At 36.9% G+C, this 12,731-nt stretch overlaps 1 protein-coding gene across 10 annotated transcripts in view; it reads right to left on the bottom strand.

Annotated features, from left to right (window-relative positions):
- The window catches only part of EZH2 (enhancer of zeste 2 polycomb repressive complex 2 subunit), a 70,272-nt gene that overhangs the window by 16,257 nt on the left and 41,284 nt on the right, over window positions 1–12,731 (bottom strand). For 7 of the 10 annotated variants that reach the window (XM_017862415.1, XM_017862412.1, XM_017862410.1 and 4 more), the window contains exons 4-8: window positions 6,616–6,732; window positions 3,690–3,810; window positions 2,702–2,842; window positions 1,487–1,589; window positions 787–950 (exon numbers count right to left, since the gene is read on the bottom strand). In XM_017862415.1, the coding sequence (XP_017717904.1) occupies window positions 787–950; window positions 1,487–1,589; window positions 2,702–2,842; window positions 3,690–3,810; window positions 6,616–6,732 (646 nt within the window). Of the gene's footprint in view, window positions 1–786; window positions 951–1,486; window positions 1,590–2,701; window positions 2,843–3,689; window positions 3,811–6,615; window positions 6,733–10,456; window positions 10,636–12,731 lie in introns of all 10 variants that reach the window. The other 3 variants (XM_017862411.1, XM_017862416.1, XM_017862417.1) reach the window with 2 other exon arrangements.

The following is a 12,731-nucleotide window of genomic DNA, read 5'->3' as shown; positions in this document are numbered from 1 at the left end:
TACAGGGGAAAACGATTTTACAATGGGTCAAAGCCCCTAAAGAAGTTACCATGACATAGACAGACATACTAAAATACAATATGAGAAAAACCGAACTATAATAAGCAAACTACTCTAGGAAAATTAGGAACTATTAAATACATTTTCAAAATATGTGCCTCAAAAGTAGTTGATGCTTTTCAACTGTGCTTAAAGGTTTCAATTACCAGGAAAATTTACTAAGAAACCACATTCCCTAGAAATGCCAGGGGAAAAAAGTATTTTTGTATATACCATACTTAAATTTTCACTAAGAACATTTTATGTTTTACTTGTATTCAAATGCAGGTATTTTTTTTAAAAAACTTACCCAGAGGGCAAAAAAAATTTACACTAAATCGACAAGCACTTACTTACCTGAACATTTTTCTGGCCAATTTCTTATTTAACACAATTTGTTCATCAATATCAGCAATGTTGCTCCGGGCTATCAGTTAGTTCATAATAATAGTTTTATTGTAAAACAACTGCTTAGTTAGCACTTATGGGAAAAAAAAAAAAATCACTGACCTGAATTCTGTATTAGTGGAAAATAGTAGTCCAAATGAAATACATACAAAAGATTTCAGAGCAATCCTCAAGCAACAAAGTAAAAATAATAATACTGAGATCTAAAGACTTTTCAAAGTAACTACAGGATTAAATGATAAATTCTAGCTGTAATAAATGATAGCACTCTCCAAGCTGGTTTAAAACATAATTCCACAACAAAGATAGAAAATGAAAACGTACAATAATTGCACTTACGATGTAGGAAGCAGTCATATTTAAAACATCGCCTACAGAAAAGCGTATGAAAGGAGTGTAAGCTTTGCTCTCTCTGAACAGATTTAGCGTTTGGTCCATCTATGTTGGGGGTACATTCAGGAGGAAGTGCGCCTGGGAGCTGCTGTTCGGTGAGTTCTTTATATCTGACATTAACCAAAAAAAATTTAAGTAAACATGAAACAAAAATCAATTTTTTGAAAACAGTTTCTAAAAGGTTTCCATGTGTTACTTTCGATGTTCATCTTGCCTAAAACATATAGGAATGGCTCTAACCTACAACAATCTTTATTTAGATAAAGAGCCAACTAAATATTGTGCATGGTGTTACGAAGAATCAAATTCATTGATATGATTCAAATATATCATGGAAAAGGATATATTAGTTTTAACTAAACATCAAATTTTGCTATCAGTATCCAGATAATTTTCCTGTAAATCTACCACTGTAGATTTTATGTGCATATGTGTGTTTATGTGTAGATATAAATTATTTATTCTATCTACAGGAAATATTTTGTAATGCAGAGTACCACAGGTACATATGTTGCTTCAAGTATCTTGCAAACATTGTAAATAAAGTGTAGTGGCTCATCCACTACATTGATTCCATTTGTAATAAACCAAAATGGTGAGTTACATACCACACAGGGCAAGATTGCCTCAAAGGAATATATCTTACTTTTCCTTTAGTTCTTCTGCTGTGCCTTTATCTGGAAACATTGAGGAAATGGCTTCAAAAATTTTATCAGAAGGAAATTTCCGAGGTGGGCGGCTTTCTTTATCTAAATAGGAGAATATGAAAGGCAAAAAGGAATGGAAGTAAACAAGTTTTCGATCTTTAATTTTCTCCACCCAACGACGTCTCTGTAACAAAGTTGATTTTCTAAGAAATCATCTCAATTTTGTGTTTGACTTACTTCTCACATACTTTACATGTGTCTGTGGAATACCAGTCGGTCAAAAACAAAATTCAAATATGAAAAGCTTTAAGAGCATTTACCTCTTGAAATAGGAAAAACTTTACCTCTTGGGTCTGTTTACTCATCTGTAAAATGAAGGAGCGGAACTAGATGATCAATAAGGTACCTTTTTGTTATTTTCTCTTTTTCAAATATGCTTCTTAGAAATTGCTATTTCACCCGCCAAATTATTCTATGCTGCCTTAACATGAGCTTTGCCAAGTAGAGAACACCAGCTATTGTCTCTGTTTCTTCCCAATAGTGTAATCTTGTAAGTTACTTAACCTCTCTAAATCTATCCCCTCAAATAGAAAATGGATCTGATAGTAACATCCACCTCATGAAGCCGTTATGAGGATTAAGTGAGCTGGTGCACATGAAGTGATTAGTACACAACTTGTACATAGTGAATATCAATATGTTATATATTATAATGATGTCCAGAGAAGCACACAAAAAATTATGTTCTTTGCTAGCCAAAGGAAACAGAGACACTCAAGTGAAGATAATGTTGCAAGTAATATGCTCTTTTCTTTTTTTTTTTTTTAAGGCAGGATCTCACTCTGTCACCCAGCCAGATTGTGAAGTGGCACAATCACAACTCAATGCAACCTACACACCTCCTAGGCTCAAGCAATCACCCTGCCTCATGTTTTTACTTTTTAGTAGAGATGGGGTCTCACTATGTTGCCCAGGCTGGTCTTGAACTCCTGGGCTCAAGCAATCTGCCCACCTTAGCCTCCCAAAGTGCTAGGATTACAGGGTTAGCCACCTTGCCTGGCCATAATATGCTAATTTTGATTATACTGCTATCAGTGTGACATTTAGCAAAGAAAGAAAAAGAGAAAGAAGAAACTAAGCTCTACTTCTACTCTTTCTACTGTTTTTGAAAGAAAGCTGTAATGGCTACACAGAATCCTAATAACCAGGCATACCATCTCGGTGATCCTCCAGATCTTTCTGTTTTTCTTCTCTTTCTTCAGGATCGTCTCCATCATCATCATCGTCATCATCATTATATTGACCAAGGGCATTCACCAACTCCACAAAAATTTCATCATTTATAAACCCACATTCTGAAATGCATCAAATGTCAGAAACACACAGGGGAAGTAGTAATGTCAAAAGTTTATGTATCCTTTTTCTACTTGTACAAAACAGGCATAGCCTAGTAACTAGCACTAAAACATTATTATTGAAATGAGGGAAGGAAAAGATAAGATCATTTTCAAGACTGGCGTTAGGCAAAGTTAGGAAGGAAAATTATCTTTAATACCTGCTACTTTGTCGAATAGCCCCTCCCCAAAAGTTTCTAGTAGAAAACTGAATTCTCTAGGAACTGATTGTGGCTTTAGCCTCCTCCCAAACAACGGATCTGTCCTTTAACTGATGACTTCAGATCCTGCTTTCTGCTGATAATGACAATGGATGATGATATTACAAATATTACCCTTTCAGACACTTTAACAGGGCCTCCTGGACACAAAAAACTGAAACCATGACTCTAATGATTGAATTTCAGATACTGTAGTCCCTAGAGGAGCAGTATTTTTGAACAGTAGGGGCTGCTGGAGCCCCCACATGCCACAGCAGAGCGCCAATCCTAATTAATTTTATTACTAAAGAATCTTAAAATCTACATACACTCAATTTCTATTTAATTTACATGTTACTGCCATTATAATTTATGTTATAACCAACTATGCGTAATTATCAGGTGGCAAATACGATCCTCCTAATTTTCCCAAAAATAGTTAGGGAAAATACTGAAAATCTTAGGCCTGGGCCCAGGTTCAGTCCCTTATAGTTCAGTGCAAAACTTAATTTTAATATTAAAATTTTTCTCATGCCCTATGCCTCATAAACAAAATTATCTCTCAATTCTTTAGCCCCTTTTTCTAAGAAAAGAAGCATATGGCTCACCTCTATCCCCATGTACTTTTCCATCATAATTTTTTATTAGTTCTTCAATGAAAGTACCATCCTGGTCTAAAACTTCATCTCCCATATAAGGAATGTTATGTAAAACAGTTTCATCTTCCACCTAAAAATAAGAAAAAAAAATTTAAAAAGCAGGTTTATTCTAAGTATCAAATGTGAAATAACTAAAATACAACCGTTTTTTCATATGTAGATGTCTTTACCCAGTTGTCCAGATATAAAATACTAGTCAGAGAGCAAACTCTAAAATGTATCAAAGAATAAAAAGACTCCTCTCGCCAATAAGCATATCTGAGAAAACTGTTGACAGGAAAAAAATCTGATTCAAGAAAAAATACTGCACTTAGTCTGTCATCAATCATTCAAACTTACCATTATTTTACATACCTCTAAGAAAGAAAAAGATGCTCTAGATTATGAGAAGACATCATCCGTTTGTTTTTCTGTTTTTTGTTTTTTATTTGAGACGAGTGTCTCACTATGCTGCCCAGGCTGGTCTCGAACTCCTGAGCTCAAGTGATCCGCCCGCCTTAGCTCCCAAAGTGCTGGGATGACAGGTGTCTGGCACCATGAACCACCATGCCCAGCCATCATCGGTTTTAAGGCACACTTTAGATGTTAATACAGGATGATGAAATAAGGTATATCAAGATCCATATAGACCCATCCCAAAAAACGACCATAAGACTCCCAAACTCCACTTGATGATCCGGTTATTAAAACAGCCATTAACTTGTAATAGTTTAAGGTAAAATGAAAAAAAAAGAAATTAAGACATCCAATACAATAAAATTCTAGGGATGTAGAGTATTGATAGTCCATTAAAGTTTATGCCAAAAGGATATGTACTTATATATAAAATAAGAACATTCTACAAAAACATAAAATATTTCAGTATTTAGATGAATGAGATGAATATCAAAGTTGACAGTGCTAGTAAAGATGACAGGTGAGTTTTTATCAAGCTTTGGAAGACAACAGAGAAGAAGAAGATCCAATCAAAGAAAAATTAAGAGAACAGAATACTTAAGAATACAAGGGAAAGAAAGCTGACATTCATGGGAGGAAGAGCATTTCCAATGAAGAATAAAAATGACAGTAACCATAGATAAAGACTGGACAGTTCTGAAGCACATGTTTAAAGAGACTAATTCCAAGTGAAGACAAGTCTAAATCTTAAGAGGCCTTTGAAAAGGATATTGGTTAAGAACAGAATTTTAGAAAGATAATTCTGACAAGCAGAATTGGACTGGCTATGCCTGACTGGGAGGACACAGCAGCTCTTTAAAGGGTGAGAGGGCGCAGGCTCGGCCCGGCACTGTGATCATGGCCCACAGGGAAGAACATGCTGGAAAAGGCCATACATGGGACTACTAGCAGGCAGGAAATGTGGAAAAAAATCTCAAATAATCCCTAGGTAACAAATTTAGGACAACTGGAGAGTTCATAAAGATAACAGTACCATAGACAGACAAGGAAAAGTGGGATAAAAGGGGCATATAATTAAAATGCAGATTTAAATGTATCCATATATTCAAATTCAAGATTATGTACACACTGGAGGCGGCCTGTTTTCATCTCATTTCACTTGCACTAATCTCATTTAAACTAGGGGTTGATTTCTTTATATCTAAGCCAAAATTAAGTGACACTTACATATTTTGTCTTTTCAATCATATCCACATCATCCTGCTCACCAAAACATATCCTAGTTATAATAAAGATTGTGTGCCTAATCTGCTTTGGTCAGCAAAATCAGACAGGGTCTGGCTCTGTCACCCAGGCTGGACCAGCAAAATCCATGGATGATTCATAAATTATATTTAATGAAAAATTTAAATACCATATTCTTCCAGAATTTCAGTCTGTGAAAACATGAAACTTCCCTCAAGGTCATGTAATGTAATTCTCAAACTACACTCAAATTTATACAACTACAGAAGAGTAACTGAAGTTGACACTCTTCTGTACAAAGTATAAAAGTTACTAAAAAATTCCCTAAAGCAGGTTCACCGAGGACTCCCACCAACATTTTATTAGCCTTTCCACTTTATACATCAATTCAGTAATACAACTATGTATTTTTCATTGAGCAATACAAGTCAAGAGCACATGCTTCAGTTTCTCTCCAGCATTTTATTACAAAAGCTGCTGGGTCAGAGTTAGCAATGGAAATATGTTTCAGCTCATGTTTTATAAGCCCTATGAATATTATCTAATGTACATTATCAAAATAAAATGCCACCTAAAATTGTTTTAAACAGTAAGTTCTCAATTAACAAAAACCCAAAGTCAGATTTAGATTATAGGACACTGACTTTTTTAAGGATAAGAACTATAAGCTTCATTCCTTTTTTTTTCTTTTTTGAGACAGGGTCTGGCTGTCACCCAGGCTGGAGTGCAATGGCACAATCTCAGCTCACTACAACCTCCGCCTCCCTCAAGCCATCCTTCCACCTCAGCCTCCTGAGCAGCTTGTGACTACTGACATGTACCACACCCAGCTAATTTTTGGTGTTTTTTGTTTGTTTGTTTTTGAAGAGACAGCATTTCGCCGTATTGCTCAGGTGGATCTCCAATTCCCGGACTCAAGTGATCAGTCTGCCTCAGCCTCCCAAAGTGCTGGGATTACAGGCATGAGCTACAATGCCCAGTCCATCTTTTAAATCTTTTTAATCCCAGGTATAGTTATTGCTTAACACTTTTCCTTTGGAGAATATAGGAAAAGAGTAATACTGCACAGGCCTTAAAGAAACTATATTAACCAATTTTTTAAAATTACTTCAAGTGTTATTTTGATAGCTTTTCAGATTTTATACTGTCTTGATTCACCTTGACAATAAAATTATCTATGCTTTTTTATTTCAAATAAGTTATCAAATAAGCAGAAGATATCTTATTTACATACCATAAAATTCTGCTGTAGGGGAGACCAAGAATACATTATGGGTACTGAAGCAACTGCATTCAGAGTCTTTAATGGGATGACTTGTGTTGGAAAATCCAAGTCACTGGTCACCGAACACTAAAACAGAAAAAATAAAATTGACTCTTAAGAATAAAAGGACAACCTTAAGCTCTAGCCATCATATTGTTAAGAGATGCTGCCTACCTAAATATTTAATTTTGAAGAAAAAGTCCTTACCTAGGACAGTAAAGTGGTCATATAAACCAAATAGGATTCTCTCTTTTCTCTCTTTTACTTAGGGTGAAAAAATGCTTCAAATTTTCCAAATGTTTAAAACCTCCAACCCTTCCCATACTTACCAATATCAGTAAGAATTAAAAACTGTACTTATGTGAGATTCAGCAATCTGATTAACTGCTCCATGCTTTTGCTAGACATTTATTTCCTAGCTCATCCTTCATTTCTCTTACATTCCAACCACACAGAATAATAATATATATACCAAATAAGCCACTTAAATCTTACTTAACAAGAATAAGAAAACTTGTTAGGTTAATCTTCCTTATCTTTATCTTCCTTTTTTAAAATCTAAGTGTCAACTGCTGATATTATCACATGATACATAAATATTAAGGGTAATGGGTTTGTGTTTCAATCACAACAAAGTAAATTCAAATCTATTCTGCAAAACTGTAATCTCTGAATTATAATATTAGCTAATTACTAAGTATTTTTTATGTGCTAGGCTATTTTAAACACATTACATGTCTTCTATTTAATCCTCATTATAACACTGTAAGATGGATACTATTCTTAGCCCCCATTTTACAGGTGAGAAAACTATAGAAAAGAAAGGATCAGTAGCTTGCCCAAGATTGCACATGGTTCTCGGGCTAGAATGTAAACTCCAAAAGTCTGACTCTGGAGCCCCTGCTCTTCCCGCTCCTCATATTGCCATGATGCCATATTGCTATAATGTGTCAGTGCACATAGTCCCTTGAAACACCATATTTCATACAATCGATGATGACAGCGATTTCAAGGTATACCATTATCTTCTGTATCACTAAGAAAAAAATGCTGCCAACTAAACAAAGATATAATCCGTTCTTATCACAGTGATTCTAAGATGCATGTTGTTTTGAATGTTAAATGTGAAAAATTTTGCATCTTTGATTCTCTGAAATATGGCAAAATTCTGTGCCCAAATAACCACAGCACTTTTCACCCTGTCTACGAATCCAAGATTCCTTAAAGAGTACTACTGCCCAAGTGTAAGTCCTCCAGAGCCTTCTCAAAAATATCCTAGACATACATTCATAATCCACAATCAATGAAAATAGAGCAAAAAAGAAGTGTAGTAAAATGAAACTGAAAAATCATATATATATACACACATACATATTAAATGTTTAAATTTTTTATTTAAAATGTCTTAAGAATAGCAGAACGAGGTGTGGTGAAATTCAGAGTAGAAATCTGGCATATGCGCCACACCTGACCCTCAGCATTGGGTTGCATCAGGCCAGTGGGATAATCTCTCAATCATCACAGTCACTGCAGCACAAAAATAATTCCTTCCTTAGTGAAAGTAAAGGTTTAAGGATGGAGTAGTTAGAAAGAACTGTGACAGTGATTCATCCATTAATTTGCTTTCCAAAAAGGCAAAGATAAAGATCATAATACTAATAAGGCTCATAACCCAAGTAAACAAGACGGTGTGAACAGTTTACTAACACTCCAGAGCCCATAATCTTTCCCCTTCCTGCTATTTGGCCTCTGATACAATCCTTCATCCATCCATCCAATATTCCAATAAAAACAGCAGTTAACATTTATTGAGCACGTACTATGTTGCAGGCACTGTGCTAAGTGCTTATATACATTATCTTAATTATTCCTCATTACAACCTTATGATGTAGTTTAGCATCAAAACTTCACAAATGAGGACACTGAGGTTCAGAGAAGTTATATAATTTGTCTAGTCAGAAAGGTAGCAAATTACAAAACCAGGATTAAAACCTGGATTTAAAGTCTGACTGCAACACCCGTGAGCTTAATTAATTACTGCACTATAGTTCTTGCCCTTGCAATGCTCATGGGGCAAAATAACAATTACAACCATGCAGTATTTACTATATAAAACAGAGATATGGCTGGCAAGGGGCTCAAGCGTATAATCTCAGCACTTTGGCAGGCCAAGATGGGCAGATCATTTGAGCCCAGAAGTTCAAGACCAGCCTGGGCAACATGGGGAAACACTGTCTCTACTAAAAACACACAAAAAATTAGCCCAGCAAGGTGGCACGTGCCTGTGGTCCCAGCTACTTGAGGGTCTGAGGTGGGAGGATCACTTGAGCCTGGGAGGCACAGGCTGCGGTAAGCCGTGATCAGCACCACTGCACTCTAAGCCTGGGTGACAAGAGTGAGACCCTGCCTCAAAAAAAAAAAAATAAAATAGAGACATATGACAATGTAATAGGAGTATTTCCTCCAACAACAACTTATTAGTACTACCAAGTCTTCTTTCCTTCTTTCTACTTAACTGGGAAAATTTGGGGGTGGAGGTGCTTATAATCACTAAATATACTGAATATAATTAGTGATACTGATAGTATCAAATACTATCCAGTGACTTAAAGTACAAAACAATTTTCATTTCTTAAAAAGAAAATTCTGATTTTTTTTACATTTGGCAGGAATAAATTAATTCTGTGGCTTCTGAAGGAAGAAGTGCTTTTAAAGCTTAAGGGGGAGTGGGCTGCCTCTCCGACTCTGACTTATTCACCTGCTTTAACACCTAATTCCAAAGTCGCACGTAAGGGTTAGAGAATGAATATTGTTTTCAACTACGAGAAAGAAGGAGCATTAGCTTTGCTTCATCTATGGTTGCTCTAGTGATAAGCAAATACTCTGCAAATCCTGAATGAAGTCAGCTGATTTTTCCCATTAACAGAAAGAACTTATGGAAGCACAGAAAATATTAAGGCACAGGCTGCAGCACTACATACTACTTCCAATCCCATACCTCTGTCATACCCCAGTATCCCATCGCCTCAGTTCTGAGTCATGCGAGAGTCACTAAGAAACAAGAAATAAGCTCTCTGAGAGCAAAAGCAGCTGAGCCAAGTGTGGCTTCACCTCTGTCTTGAAAAGATACTCAGCACAGTGTCTCAAAAAAACAGTAGGCACTCAAAAAATGTTTCTGGAATGAACAGACTACATTTGATGACTTTCTCTACTGGAGACTTCAATTTCTGTTTAAAGCTAAGAGAGCAACTATTTAGAAAACTGACGGTCTACCCCCACCTCATTATATTTCTAGTATCTCTAGAAACCTATCCCATTCTTTAACTATTAACCATGACTATTAACCATATTCCTTTCATTTATGAAATATTCAAATGCAAAAGCATTTGTTGGTAAAAAACAAATGTGGGCTTCTTATTTATTGACTTACAGAAAATTACTCAAAATCCCAGTTACTTACCAGCAACTTATTTTTCTTTGAAAATGTATCATCCTTGACAGTTTACATAATTAAGCCTCATGTCACTCAGAGTAGTGAAAAGAATTTTTACCTCATGGGTCTCCACATTTCACCTGGTCAGAGCCATGTGTCCTGGACTCAGGAACTTACTAGGAGACCTTTACCAACAAATTAGATTCTCTAATTCCAGTTCCAACTTGAGGATCACACAAGGAAGTTAGAGATGATTCTTCATCAATGGTTTAAAAAAAGGGGGGGGGGGCTAGATTCATTACCAAGGATGCTACATTTTCAGAGAAACACAGTTTACTGGTAAGTAACCAGGTTCCTCTGAGGATGGATAGACTTACATCAACCAGCTGGTACAATAGGCGACTGTGTGGCTGGACCACTGGGAGCTGGAGAGGGAAGTCAAGCCAAAAATAGTAGTTGTAGGAGTACACAACCAAACTGAGACTCTTGGCAGAAGGCTGGTTCCAAGTAAAAACTGTGTTATGGAAAATCGTAGAGGGAAGAGCAGGTGAATGGCCTGCAGGGAAGGGAAAGAAATTAACACACCCTACTATGTGCCAAGCACTGTGCTAGAGACTTTACCAAAGTTAGCTTCTTTAAATTTCACAACTACCCTGTGAGGTAGGTATGACTCCCCATTTTACAGCAGGACATCCCAAAGACAACAGTCATGGCCATCCTGCCTCTGAATAACCTTTAACATGATAAGGGCTAAGTCCAACTTCCATATAGTGGGGGAAAATATACAATCAGTTAGCCAAGTAAAAAATATTCTCGGATACTGGTTGGTCCATTTATTTCATGCCAGAGACACAGTGAACTGTTGACATTGTCTAACATCCTGTAGCCTTTCCATGTGACAACAGCGAGGAAGGTGCAGGAAGGTCGGCACTCCAGGAGAGGAAGAGTCAGAAGAAAGCATCAGCTGCCACCAAGTCTAGAGAAAAGCTGGGGGTGATTTCTGAAACTACCCTATATTCTGCAGAATTTGAGGAAAGAAAAGATAATACGCCCAAGTTTTAAATTAGCTAGCCCTTCTGGTGAAAATGACCATGTATATAATTTAAGTTCAGGCTACTTTTACGCAAAGGAAGCACTGAAGAAAAACTGCAATGAGATAAATAGCAAATTTGGATAAACAGAAGCTCAATAATGGAAATGAATTCATAATCAGGTTGTGAAGGCAAAATAGGGGAAGGGTGATTGAAGAAGACACTTGAAAAGAAATGAGTCGCTCCAACAGGAGAGAGGCAGAAATAAAAATGGAAGAAAAAACCCTGTAAAGGTATCAACACAGATGTATTTAATGAAAGCAACTAATCAAGTGTTAGAGTTAAGGAATGAAAAAGAGTAATTCATATCAGATTGTAAATTATTTCAGTTTGTGTTGTTAAGTATTTGTTACAGACTGATTCCAGATTGGGTGAAGAACCTCTACCCTACAACACAAGGGTATGTGCTTCTCAGTTCACTTTTATCCTGTAAGTGATGGTTTCTACATTCCAAGGGGCAGGGGATGATAACGCAGCATTTAACATAGGACATTTGGAACACAATATCAGAAAGGTTAGACCCCTTTTATTTTTGAGACAGGGTCTAGCTCTGTTGCCAAGGTTAGAGTGCAGTGGTGCAATCATGGCTCACTGCAGCCTCAAACTCCCGGGCTCAAGTGATTATCTCACCTCAGCCTCCCAAGTAGGTGGGACTACAGGTACGTGTCACCACATCTGGCTAATATTTTTATTTTTTTATTGAGATAGGATCTCACTATGTTGCCCAGGCTCAGAGGAAATTTAGATCCTTAAAGCTCTTCCTTGCATCCTACCTTCAGAAGCTGGGCCCTGAATGAAAGGAATAACAAACACGCAAACCTAGTTAATCCTAGGTTAAAACCCTGAAGGGCTGTTAAGGTAAATCATTCCCTCATCTGCGGCTTTGCAGAAAAACTCCAGTTTTGCTAAGTACTGGAGATCAGAAACAGAATCATCATCACAGGACATAAGCACTCAAAAAAGTACATGAAGCAGGTAACAAAAGCGATGTTCACCCATCACATGTAAAGTCAAATTTCTAATTCAATAACACTCCTGTGAGTAGAAACAGAACAATTTCTGTCACTGGGGGAAAAACAACTGAAATGGAACAGAGAGTATTATATAAATCTATAGTTTATATAGGCTGTGGCAGTAAAATGGTTTTGAAGCCTTGCTAAAATCAGTGGATCTGGGCTTAATACTATAAAGTAGTACAGGTTCAAGTTCAAGTGAGTGGGCAAGGCCAGGCGCAGTGGCTCAGGCCTGTAATCCCAGCACTTTGGGAGGCTGAGGTGGGCGGATCACTTGAGGTCAGGAGTTCAAGACCACCCTGGCCAACATGGTGAAACTCTGTCTCTACTAAAAATACAAAAATTAGCCAGGTGTGGTAGTGCACGCCTGTAGTCCCAGCTGCTCCGGAGGCTGAGGCGCAAGAATAGTTTGAACCTAGGAGGCAGAGGATGAGATGAGCCAACATGACACCACTACACTCCAGCATGTGAAACAGAGTGAAACTCTGTCAAATTAAAAAAAGAAAGAAAGGAAGGAAAGGAAAGGAAAGGAGAGGGGAGGGGAGGAG

This window comes from Rhinopithecus bieti, unplaced genomic scaffold (assembly GCF_001698545.2).
Source record: "Rhinopithecus bieti isolate Rb0 unplaced genomic scaffold, ASM169854v2 scaffold_64120, whole genome shotgun sequence".
NCBI classification, from domain to species: Eukaryota; Metazoa; Chordata; class Mammalia; order Primates; family Cercopithecidae; genus Rhinopithecus; species Rhinopithecus bieti.
Note: the sequence above shows the minus strand (reverse complement) of the source record. Positions and strands in the feature narration are given on the sequence as shown.